The sequence below is a fragment of the Lissotriton helveticus genome, chromosome 7 (genome assembly GCF_964261635.1).
Source record: "Lissotriton helveticus chromosome 7, aLisHel1.1, whole genome shotgun sequence".
NCBI classification, from domain to species: domain Eukaryota; kingdom Metazoa; phylum Chordata; class Amphibia; order Caudata; family Salamandridae; genus Lissotriton; species Lissotriton helveticus.
The window spans coordinates 824,339,381-824,352,926 of NC_136068.1; the positions used below are offsets into that span (position 1 = coordinate 824,339,381).

Here is a 13,546-nt window from a genome sequence, read left to right on the forward strand (position 1 = left end):
ATTTGCGGCCGTGACTTTCATGACACACACAAGGAATGTAGGTGGGAGGATATTGTTCTTGGGAAGGACACAGAGCCTAGGTGACAATGTCCTACAAGCTGAGCACCTGAAAAATAGCCAGGCCCCTTTCTATCACCAAATTATTCCCAGCCCTCCAGCGCAGGAGCATCTGAAAACAGCGAGGCCCCTTTCTCCTAAAAATTATTTCTCAGCCCTCCAGCGCAGGGGCACCTGAAAACAGCGAGGCCCCTTTCTATTAAAAAATGATTCCCCAGCCCTCCAGCGCAGGAGCACCTGAAAACAGCGAGGTCCCTTTCTATTAAAAAATGATTCCCCAGCCCTCCAGCGCAGGAGCACCTGAAAACAGCGAGGCCCCTTTCTCTTAAAAAATGATTCCCCATCCCTCCAGTGCAGGAACACCTAAAAACAGCGAGGCCCCAGCTATTGGTAAATCACTCAGCCCTCCCTAGCCCATCAGTGCCTCAGGGCAATGGCGTGGCAGGAGAGGGGCTAAAGCAAAAACACAGCTTCTGGGTCATCCATGGGGGTGGGGGGGAAGGCTAAGGTGAAGATGGTGCGAGTTCCCCACATCACCTGGCCCCCACAGCGAGACCCATTCTCCCTCTCCGCTATGCCCTGAATGAAGGGCTATGGGAGAGGAGTTAAAGCAAATACTGTTTCTGCGCTGCGTGGGCCCCAGGGGGGCCGAGGTGAAAATGGCTCATAGGCCTGAGCAACACCTGGGCCCCTGGGAGGCCCATTCTGGCACACAATCACCCCTCCCCAGCCCACCATCAGCATAATTGCTTGGCAGGGCAGGGGGTCAAGGAGAGGCCACAGCTGATCATAGCTGAACGGCCGGCCACAGGACGAATCTGCTTTCCTCTCCCTGTCAGTGCTCTCTGTGGACTGGTAAAGAGGGAAACAAGCATTAACAATGCAATGGTCTTGGCATTGTTAAAGTTAGAGCTATTGGCATTGCTCGTGACATTATTTTTATTTATGTTTTTGTTTTTAAAACATATAAATAAATGGCATTGTCATTTGAAATGCCAATAGCTTAATCGCTCACAAATGCGAGACCTATTGCATTTGCACCCACACACAGAGCCACACACACAAAGCCACCCACACACGCATACAGAGCCACCCACACAGAGCCACCCACACAGTCATTCACATAGAGCCACCCACACACACACAGAGCCACCCACACAGAGCCACCTACACACACACAGAGCCACCCTCACACAGACAGAGCCACCCACACATAGAGCCACCTACAAAAAAAGCTACCCACACAGAGACACACACACAGACAGAGCCACACACACACAGAGCCACACACACACACACAGACAGAGCCACATACACAGACAGACAGAGCCACACACACAGACAGAGCCACACACACAGACAGAGCCACACACACACACAGACAGAGCCACACACATAGACAGAGCCGCACACACAGACAGAGAGCCCCACACACAGACAGAGCACAACACACACAGAGCCCAACACACACAGAGCCCAACACACACACAGAGCCCAACACACACACAGAGCCCAACACACACACAGAGCCCAATACACACACAGAGCCCAACACACACACACACATAGTCCAACACACACACAGAGCCCAACACACAGAGCCCAACACACACACAGAGCCCAACACACACACACACACAGCCCAACACACACACAGAGCCCAACACACACACACACAGAGCCATACAAACACACACAGAGAGCCACACTCACACAGAGACACACACACACACAGGGAACACAGGGCAGAAAAACAATCACAAGAGGGAACAGAGGGCAGAAAAACAATCACAACGAGGGAACAGAGGGCAGAAAAACAATCACAACGAGGGAACATTGGGCAGAATCACAACGAGGGAACAGAGGGCAGAATCACAACGAGGGAACAGAGGGCAGAAAAACAATCACAACGAGGGAACAGAGGGCAGAATCACAACGAGGGAACAGAGGGCAGAATCACAATCACAACGAGGGAACAGAGGGCAGAAAAACAATCACAACGAGGGAACAGAGGGCAGAAAAACAATCACAACGAGGGAACAGAAAGAAGAAAAACAATCACAACGAGGGAACAGAGGGCAGAATCACAACGAGGGAACAGAGGGCAGAATCACAACGAGGGAACAGAGGGCAGAATTACAATCACAATGAGGGAACAGAGGGCAGAATCACAATCACAACGAGGGAAGAGAGGGCAGAAAAACAATCACAACGAGGGAACAGAGGGCAGAATCACAATCACAACTAGGGAACAGAGGGCAGAAAAACAATCACAATGAGGGAACAGAGGGCAGAATCACAACGAGGGAACAGAGGGAAGAAAAACAATCACAACGAGGGAACAGAGGGCAGAAAAACAATCACAATGAGGGAACAGAGGGCAGGAAAACAATCACAACGAGGGAACAGAGGGCAGAATCACAACGAGGGAACAGAGGGCAGAATCACAACGAGGGAACAGAGGGCAGATAAACAATCACAACGAGAGAACAGAAGGCAGAAAAACAATCACAACGAGGGAACAGAGGCAAGAAAAGCGAGCACTCAACAAGGGGGCACGGGGTGGAGGGAGAGCTTACCTGCATTATCCAAGCTGCGGGCCGGGGGTCACATAATTCCCTCCTCCCCGGGATCCTGCGTGCGGGGCAATCACAGCGCTCGCAATCCAGGAAATGAAAAGGGAAAGCTCGGCCGAGCCAGCACCCGGGGCGCGGGAAGGCGCTGCGCGGGCGCACGGGGCAATCAGCTCATCGGATCCAGTTCAGCGGCAGCCCGGGGAAATCTCAGCGCAGCCTTCCCTGGCAGCTCCGCCCGGCCAGCGCCAAGAAGCCGAACAACAATCCACACAAACAGTGACAAACTGTGCCTGCCCCCGGCGCCAGCGACCAAGAGAGACTCAGCGCCGGCTCGGGCCCTGCAGGGCAGAGGGACGCGTGCTACACTCGCTGCTCCCAGCGCTGCTGCACCTTCCTGCCCGCCTCCTACCCCTCCTCCTTTCACTCCCCTCTCCGGTACGTGGTGCACTCCCAGCTCCGCAGGAAGGACAGCGACAGCAGGTCCCCCTCGGAGCTGCAGTTACAATCTCCCCAGTAACATGGCGGCCGGCCTGAGGAGTGGGACAGGGAGGGAGGGAGATGGGCTGCCACGGAGCGGGAGGAAGGGAGCGGGTCAAAGGGAAAGTGCAGGTTAGGGTGACCATTATAAAAAAAGTTTAATTTAGATTAATTCTATGTACATTTAAATTTGGAATAGATCAGCCCCACCTGGGCGTTCCTCAAACACCGTTAAACGTAAAACTATAATAACATAGGTCACACGTTAGAACAGCAAAACTGCACACCTTGGGAACACATTTGCGGTTGTCGGTCGATCGAAGACTGGGTGACGTATAGGTTCACAAAGAGTGGTTAACAAAAGACAAAAGGAAGCCCACAGACACATATATAACTTAACACCACAGTACAAACAAGCATCACTAGAGGGCAGATACTTACCCTCGGTAACTCCTGCAGGAATGCGGACCACGCCATAACACCAACCATCTTTCTCCGAGGTCAAGAAGAAATGCCTCGGAGAAACGCGCCGTGATTTTCGGACTGGGGGCGTGTTTTATATTCTCTACTCTTCCCATTGGCTGGAATGTAAAATTCCAGCTAATGGGAAGAGGAGAGAAAGAACCTAAAAAAACACGCCCCTCAATCCCAAAAACACGGGGCTTAAATGGACAGACGCCCCTCTCCTCCAATGACTGGCCTCCGTTTAGGAAGCCAGCCAATGGAGAAGAGGGGCAGGTTCAAGCCCCACACTGAAAAACATAAGATCTCGCCGGCGAGACTGCGCAAGCGCATCCTACGCAGGCCGAGACCTAAAAACCGGCCCACAGAGTGCAAAGAGACACCGGTCCTTCGGCCTATGCCCGAGTGCCCGCAGTGCCAATCCGCCCCTGGCCCTGCCCATGGATCCTTGAACCGTAGGAGTAAAATAGGTAGGAAAGCCGTCAATGGACACAGTGTCAGTTAACCAGGTGCCCTGCAGGCAGAGAACTGCATAGTGTTCAATATAGTTTTGCCGGTCCAGATTTCCCAACTGGTTTGCCAGGCCAGCCACATTCCATGCGGCTATCGTTATGGGTTTACCTGTACCATTCTCAAGGACATTCCTGGAAATGTTTCTTTCACTAAAGTTGGATGTGTTTATTGACTCAGCTCCGGGCTATCCATCCTGGGGCCAACAATTGAACAGCTTTGTCTGGGAGTCAGTCCAGCTGATCTAAATGCGAGATAGTGCATAAATCTGTTTGACACAGTCACTGGATGAGAAGAATTAATGGGGGGTGGGGGTGGAGGGGAATGGATGCCATTCTTCCGATAGGGCTGTAAAAGCCAAGCACTAATTAAAGGATGTATCATTGATTAGTGGTCTAGATGGTACTATAGTGAAGGCCTGTTGGCTTTGGTATACTCAAAAGTAATGACGGGGACCATGTTATTATTCTTAGTCCTGGGTGTCCTCTCACAGTCTGTTAAACGACCCACCCGCGCCCTCCCCTTTCCTGGCCTTCAATTTGGGCTTGGTATTACAGGAAGCGCATAGGGTAAGTAAGCCTTATACACTCCAGGGGGTGTGGGCCCCATCTTACTTCTTGTGTCGTTCTTCTGTGAAGGGTGGGGCCACCCTCAAAAGTAATGACTGCAATTAGGACTTCCAGGACTAAGAATAATGAAGATTGCCTGTAAGTAACCATGCATTTCAGAGAGGCGCCAACAGTGGGAAACTACAATCACAAAGGTTACAAGATAAAAAATGTTATTAGATTTTCTTAAATTAAAAAATACGTTTACATTGTAATTTTTTTCTAAATCGATTGTGAACAAGTGAAAACCGTAAAACAAATGGAGAGCTTAACAAGAATTGCACTAAGGAGACTCTGTGAACTGTTTATTGTTCGATTACTTAAAATTATGACAATTTAAAAACAACCAACAAATATATTTCATCTTAATGCAACGGAAAATTTAAATTATTTAACAAAGTACGATAATATATATAAATATTGTTATTATTGTTTTTACACATGAAGACATGTACAAGAATTGTACGTACTGCCAGACTTACACCAGTGTGACTCTACCAGGATATGTTTCTGGAGGCAAAACATTAGATTTGTATTTTTTTCACCAAAAATGTAACGTTTAATGGACGATATCAACGAAACACATTTTATCAGCAAATGAACTCACTCCATCCAGATGACCAGTAGAGGGCGGCAGATCAAGGTTTTTTAATGAATCAATTTCATGGTAAAATGCAGAAGGGAAGAGTTGACTTTTACTAGACACTGTAACTTCTCTTCGTCGTAAACCCGGCTGCTCGTTGCTCAAAGATAGCATATCGGCAATGCTTCGATTCCGCACTGCGGGAGGGTTTTGCTAATAGCACGCGTCAGCAATTTCCTACGGAAACAGAACAGAAAAAATGTACACCTTGTATTCAATTTCTTATCCAGCTGTGAAGTTTATAGTTTATATAAGGTTTACTCTTGGGTCAGACGCTAGAAACCGCCGCGTGCATTTTGATATAACACGATGGCTTGTGATAGGAAACCTCAATGCCCTGTACTTGCTCTTCCACTTTCCCCTCACTCGAGGAGGGGCGGTATACGCAGGGAGCCGGATGGTACAGTCCGTCACGCCCCGTGTTTGCTCAGTGAATGGTTCGGCCGGGGTGGCGGCAGCATTCCAGAGAACCATGCAGGGAGTGTGTCTGCTGTGCAGCGGGAGTCTCGGGCTGGCTCGCCGGATCTCTGGGCTGCTGGAAGGGGGCTCTGCCGCGCAGTGAATCACGGACCTGGCTCGGATACACGCTCGCGCCCCCTCCGTCCAAGAGCATGGTACCGCCCGGCTGCTGCTGCTGATCCCGGATCTGAATCTGCTGCTAGAGCCGCAGGGGCGCGGACCGGAGTACATGAGGTGCTCTGTACTGGCCAGCCCACCTGCCCACGATGGAAGATGAGAGGTATGTGTGTGCCTGCTGTGGGTGACTAAAAAACAAACGCAAGTAGACAAAGGGCACGCTGAATCCAAGCAGCAGCCTGCAGGTGAGCGGCTGAGATGAGTTCCAGCTGGGAGCGCGAGCACACCTGGGCAGACAGGTTGCCGCGTGGCTGCAGGAACGGGGTGATGAGCACCAGCGGCTGTCATTCTGGGTCTGAGTTGCAAAAGGGAGGCAGAGCCCCTGACTCTGGACTTGCAGGAGCTGCATGATTGGGGTGACAGGGAAGCAAGAGCAGGCAACCTGCTGCATGAGTGACAGGAGGCGAAGCAGGCAGCAGGCTGCAGGAGATGGGGAGCAGGGGTCACAGTAGGCGCTAGCCTTCTGTCAGGGTCCTGAGACCGTTACACGAGAGCATCTTTGCACTGCAGATGGTTGGCTGTGGTCGAGGTCAGCTGGCTTGCTAGAGGCAGGCGGCTAGACTCGTAGTGATTTAGTAGGGTGAGCAGGGTCGGACGGGGACAGAAGCTAGGCCCGGTCACCAAAATAAGTGGCCCCTAGTATTGGCGTATCAGAAATATTGGCCGATATTTTCAAATCGAGGCAGTTTTCAACTTGGAATGATACCTTGTGTAAGTGTTTTGCATGGTATGGGAGAATGCATGGATTTGAGCTTCTTGCAGGCAATGTTAGTGTAATATCGGGGAATCAACAGTAAAAGACAGACCATATAGCAGCCCGCACATAGAGCTGTCAGACCAGCCCTTCTGGTACTGCCAGATTGCCCTATAGGACAGTCTTACCCTGGCACAGAGACAACCAGAGGTGGTACGCAGAGCTGGCGCAGTAGGCATCCAGGCACAGGCAACCGTTTGGAGCAGCAGCAGAGTGATAGCTGTATTGTTGCATTGCTTTGATTTTTTGCACAGAGGGTTGCTTTTACTAGTGCGTCTCCGTAGTCTGTATTGGGTTCAAGCCAGAGTTTGTGTGAATGGTCGCCTTGCCCTGTGTGGTGCAGACTGGCATTGGAGATGACTATTGACATCAGGGAGTCACGCAGGCAATCTGACTGCACGTGGCCGCAGGAGCAAGCAGATGTTGGGAGTAGAAAGCTCGGGATTAAACGTGTCGTGAAGGTACCTGCTTGAAACGTAATGTACAGCAAATATCAGTGACCCCTGAAAGGGAGTTCAGAGGAGCAAAGCAAGTGGGCTACTGGAGACAGACAGGTCAGGCCATGTGCCTACATAACCTTTTGAAGTGGAGGTCAATATGCAGTGTACCCAATATCATTCTGTCTGCCAGAGTTGGATAACTCTGGCCAAGGCAGTAGAGGATGAAGGGCGTGTGGTGAAAAAGGCACCAGGGATTGGGGAATCAAGAAAAGGTAACTTGCCTAGAGAAAGGGAGACCGTGATATGCAACTTCTGGCCCTTAGGATAAGGAAACACGGTGCACTGGCTGCCGATAATACTGATGTGTGGGTCAGAGGGTGACAGAAGTAGCAATGTGTTTCAAAATGAAATCTGGGCACAGTGCGACAAAGCAGCAGAGCCCGGCTGGTGAAAAGTGTTAGAAATTAGAAGTGGGTAATAAACACCTAACTGGTGTTCAGGTAAGAGCTGTGATAAACAAGACTGCATGGGGAATCTCAGTAGGCGCAGAGATCCTGAAGCACTCTTTTTGTTATGGGAGATAGCACCCAAAGACACTGTGCGCACCATAATGCACCCCATCTAGGACTCGGACCTGCCTGTGTATAGGGATAACCTTTTGCGTTCAGTTTTGTAGGACTGTGTGATGAATCAGAGCTGTCAACTTGCTAACAATGAGAAGTACCAAGCCAGTGACATGGATGGAGGCAGATAGAAGGGATGAATTATAGTGAATGGAGCAAGCCACTGAAGGCATGGTGTAGAGCAGTTAGTTAACTGTAGGTAGTGACTGCAGAAACTGAAGTATATTCATTAGGCAGCACAATGATTGTGCAAAACCAAGGGTAGTGGCAATATCCGCAGGCAGCCTCCAATTGATGTACATCTGAGGACAGAGTATGGACGTTTCAGGAATCTGAGCCGTGCTATGGAACACAGCAGCATCCGAGCACTGGTGATAGGCAATATTGTCTTACAACAATGTGCTGCGGGTGGACTTAAAAAGGGACAGAGGTCGCTTTCACCTGCTGTCGGTGCTGATAGGTTAGCAGGGCACCTAACCTTTGCTAGTTTGCTCATTTCTTCTGAGTAGCCTGGCAAGGCTGCTGGAGACAATCTGTGGACATAGCAGAGTGTGAACATCCACAGTGGCTTGCAGTGTCCAGTCAATGGCTCATGACTTGTGATCAGTAGCTAGAGCAGAGAATCTAATAGGGATCCGCACAATTGGCGCTGGAGTGTGCAGTAGCACCGAATCAGCACTGGAGGGTCGATTTATGGAAGAGTTATCACTCATCTGATATTCTGTTGCTCATTCGTGGAGATGGGGCATACCCGCAGCCTGTCATGCGGAAGTACCGATTTTATAAGAATGATCGGGATACCACACTCTGCGACTCTGGGCAATAGCTTGCTTAATCTCCACAACGGCCCCTCGCGGTGGGATGCCTGGCTTTCACCTTGCGGATACCCTGCCGGGGTTATCTCACGGGGGAATACCAGGACGGGTTCCCTAAGCAAGCGCTTAGAAACCGCTTGGTGATTTGCGCTATATAAATTCCTGTACATTTACATATCGTGCACCCCCAGTAGTAACCCGGTTAATTCACACAAACAGCTTTGGTGTCTAGTGAAATTGTATGGACCTCTACCCCGTCTCCATTTAAAGCTGTCTACTCTTTATTGGATTACTGCACATTTGTCATGTTCTGCTTATTTAGTGTAAATAAGTGACCTGCTGTATATACGACATCCACACATGGCAATCACTATTTCCTTCGGGAAACTGGGTGAGACTTTACACATATGCATTGAATCCCATGGGTAATCACTTACCGGAAGATTATTAATTTGCTGGAAGTGCAGTCCACAGTTAGAATTGAAATACAATAAAATCAATAATAAACTTTTAGAAAACCTATACTCCCAACAACTAGCAATTTCTAGTAAATATATATATATCTATAATTAAAAAAAGTATTATAACAAAAGAAGTGGTGTATTACGTTTAAATAGACAGCCGTACGTTAGGAACAAACAATTAAAACCCCAGTATGTAAAGTATATTCCATATTTTCATGGGTGTATTTACTGGTTTAATGTCAACCTAGAGCTGCCTGAAAACGTTATCAATAATTACCATGAGGTCTCGCTGGAAATGTTGTAATCAGGCAGAACGTCAAAAATGTCCAGTAACCCAATCACCAGACATCTTAACCACCCCCTCGAGCTCTAAACCACCCCACATCCAGTTGTGCGGCATAGGCCTGCGTTCCGCCCCTGAGGAGTGGGGGACAGCAGCACAGACTTTTAGGCCTTGAGTATGCTGGAGCGCATACATATACACATCTGCAGACCGGGGTTATAGAGGTGCAGGAACCCACAGTACCACATATCTGCATGTAGGGGGTACACCAGCATGGTGGCACTGCAGCACAGGCCAGTAGAGCTTGTGAACTGGAACACTGGGGGAAACAAAGCACTTTTTTCTTGGTGATGTCACTTTGCTCTGCTTTAGGCCATGTAGAAGTTGGACACCTCTGGCAGCCAGTTTCTGCTTGTGCTTCTGGTTCACATGGCCATTGGAGGATCCCGTTTACATTCATCGGATGCTGACTGTGAATCTTGGTGAGACTAACACTGAGTCAAAGTCTGCTCCCGGGAGTGGGTGGGTCATAGCAAAAGTTGTGGATATTGGTTCACGTTCGGCTGCAGATGCCTCCGACACCAAGGTGATTGCAGTTCAGGCACACTGTGATGGCCGCTGTTCCACCAGAGAGGGAGTGCAGTAGGTACTGTCGCTGTTATTGCATTGTAGTTGCATTTGTATAACGCTTACTACCCTTGACAAGGCGTTGAAGCGCCTTATGCTGGATAGCGCACTGCTCTGGAACCCAAGGTTAGTTGTTGCTGGTTATAGGGATTCATTTTATGCCCTCAAGGAGACCGTTCCACACAGTCTCTCCGTTTCATTGTGGTAGATTAAATGAATAGGGGTTAGGTGTGACCGTTAGTGGGAAGGGGATGCGTGCATTCATGCAGATTTTTGGTGGGATTAAGAGATGAGCTAAATGAGATTAAGTATTCTTAGGTTGCAGGGGAATGACTTTCAAAGGGAAGGTTGTGAACTTTGAAATGAGATGTGGGCAATTTGAAGAAATGCGATAATGGAGATTAAGGCAAAAATCAAGGCAATTTGGAGTAGTCTGTTTTCGGTTTGAGAATGCTTGCAGAGAATAGAAAGTAAGAAGCAAACCTTGAGAGGCATCAATCAGACGTTTTGTGTGGAGGTCAGCTTTTCATGCAGTGTTTTAAGAATATAGAAGAGGTCTTTTTAAAATAGCATGGAATCTGATTGCTGTGTGTGTGCAAGAGAACAAATTTGTATGTACTGTAAGAAAGCAAGCAGGCAGAACATGAACTCCAGTGAATTAATTTGTAACTAGTGCCTGGCCAGCAGTTTGCTAATTTCCTCTGAATAGCCTGGCAAGGTCTTGCCCTCAAGAGCGTGCGTTTGACTGGAGTGAACCAGCTTTCCCCGCTGTTCTGCCATACATTAGCACGTGGGTGATTCACAATTTCATCAGGGGTGGTTTTGAAGAGTTATTGTGTGAGCCTTTGTTTGCGTATTCAGAGCTGCACCTGCTTGCAAAAATAACTTGTATTATGTGTGTATCTTTATTAAAACGCTGTCGTTCACGAAGAAACATTGCAGGCTTTGGATTTGAGGAATTAAATGTGAAGTTGGCAATTTAGTGAAAATGTTTTCTGCTGCTCTTAAGGTTGGCTACAGTCTATTTTTTTAACTTCATTTCGATATCTTCTAGAAACATTATGTTTCCACCGATGAGTATTACGTGTATTCAATTATCAGCAACGGAAACACTGTAACAAGTTACCAGTGCTTCCCTCTATTCTAGTGAGCGTTTGGAAATGTAGTGAGATGTGATTAGAGTTTTTGGTGTGTTATTTATATAAATCTTAATTTTCAATGGAACATGCTGGCGTTGGTGTTTTGATCGTTATGGTGTGCTTACGTTAAGCTGAAAGCACGTTTTGTTCTTTTTATACCCTATGTATGTATGCATCTATAGGGTATTTTCATGGTGTGAACCCACACAAAAGGTAGCGGAGCTCTCCACATTGTCAAACAGTTTAAAATTGTTAAATTGATGTGTACTGTACCAACTCCTGTCCATGACGTTTGAAGGAGCTTTACCCACATTGTCTATTTCGATCATGACCAGTGCAATACAAATATGTACTGTACTTTGGTTATATGGGCAAAGGGAGGTGAACTCTACATGCGCTGTGGTGTGCACACAGCTGCAAACTGACTCCATGCCACAACCATGTGTGACCTACAACTAGCTATTTGATTTATGGACCCCAACGCTTAACACTTGAATTTTCCCTTTTCATACTGTATTGTATCATTTCGTAGTTGTATTTTTGTAGTGCTTCATACTCCTGATAAGGCGCTGCAGGGCTTTGGCAGATGGGTTGCTTTCTACTCTGTGGGAGTGCTTGATGTGTAAGACTGTGTGTCTAACATGGCATGTCTGGGGATGTTTCGATGTTGTGCGTGATGAACAAAGTTTTGCGGTTAACATGTAAGGTCGATGCTCTTTGGCAGAAAAAGGAGAGAGCAACAGGTCACTTGAGTGTTGGATGGAAGCCTATGGATGGAAAGACAGTGTATAAGGGCAGCGTGGTTTATGAGGGAGGTAGTTTGTTGTTGAGCATATACGACTGCCTGCTCAAACTGTGTTGCGCCAAGTGTGGAGTTGCGCCTATTGTAGGTGTGGGTGAAAACAGAGGCTGTCGCACACCTACCATATATGGATTGGTTACAGTCTCCTACTGAGACTACGGTTAACCGAGTGTGCAATCAATCAATCAATCAATCATTTGTAAAGCGCACTACATACCCGCGAGGGACTCAAGGCGCTGGGGGGGGGGGGGGGGGGGCGCTACTGATCGAACAGTCAGGTCTTGAGTATCCTCCTGAAGGTCAGCAGGTCTTGGGGCTGTCGTAGGCTCAGTGGGAGGGTGTTCCATGTCTTGGCGGCGAGGTGGGAGAAGGATCTCCCACCGGTGGTTGTTCTTTCCTTTTATTCTATATTGCTGACAATCTTTATCAACAAAAACGTCCACCTTGCAGAGTCTAAGAACTCCTATTAAATTTCTGGGGCTGACATGTATGCTGTGGGTCCATGGATGAGATCACCTTCTTGCTCCCCTTGTAGTGAAAGACATGTGTTTTCTCTCGTCTAGCTAGGACAGAAGACGCTTTTCCTTCCTACACAGGCCATGACTCCTCCATTCACCTCCCCCAATGTCCGTACATGGTTAGGCACCACGAACAGGAGCATCAATTCTCAAGTTGTTCGCCCTCGCCAGTGTTGCGAGTGTCCGAGACATCCAGGTTGGGGCTTCCCCATAATCCCTTCTACGTATTGCCAGAAGGTAGACTGTTTTTTTATACCTACCCTCCTTTTGCACCTTGAATTTGATTCTGAACTCAGGGACGGATCCTCCTAGTACACTGACTTGATCGTTCCTCTTTTTTCATAGTAGATGAGTTCTCCCCATGGTCCTGATGAAATGCCACTCATCCATCTGGAGAAGTTAGACATGAAACATGTCGACCAATTGACCACTACCGCACTTCACCTTGAGCTGCAGCAACTTTAATTTTCCTTGCCAGCCACGACTCACATAGTCAGTTTTGATCATAGCATCAGTGTCCAGCGAATAAAGTTACTTTAGACTCTCAGGAGAAAAGCAACATCTAGCCACTCTGATATTATTGCATACAGTTGCATGGATATTGGTGATTCTTTCCTGTATAATAGTTGGACTCTCAGCAGATTTTTGTTGGCAGGGCTTTGACCTCCATGTTTCAGGAATTCTGGCTATGCCACACATTTCACAAAGGACACCTAAACTGAAGCATACTTTCTGGAATGGTGCATACAATTTGAACTGGGTGATAAGTCAGGATTATTATTTTCCTGATGTGGTATGTTACAGAGTTTGTTACAAGTTCACTCTGCAACAAATAATGAAATACTAAAATACCGGCCTTGAATCAATGAGACCAGTAAAAAGTCTAGGGGCCCACCATTGGAATCTTGGTCCACCCACATAATGAAACTATATATGGTTCTCAAGCCTCTGACCTCCGCCATGCTGTATCTCTGTATCACGATTCCAACACTGAACTCGACGGACCCAATACCAATGGTGGACCACCAGACTTTTTACCTTTCTCATTGATTCAAGGCTGGTATTTTAGCATTACATTATTTGTTGCAGTGTGACAATACAAATTTTTGGTC

At 47.9% G+C, this 13,546-nt stretch overlaps 1 protein-coding gene across 2 annotated transcripts in view; it reads left to right on the plus strand.

Moving 5' to 3' along the window:
* Positions 1-5,701: 5,701 nt before the first annotated feature.
* KLHL3 (kelch like family member 3) overlaps positions 5,702-13,546 on the plus strand; it is a 574,547-nt gene continuing 566,702 nt past the window's right edge. The window contains exon 1 of one of the 2 annotated variants that reach the window (XM_078653303.1): positions 5,702-6,072. In XM_078653303.1, the coding sequence (XP_078509429.1) occupies positions 6,059-6,072 (14 nt within the window). In that variant the 5' untranslated portion in view covers positions 5,702-6,058. The remainder of the gene's footprint in view (positions 6,073-13,546) is intronic. The other variant, XM_078653304.1, reaches the window with a different exon arrangement.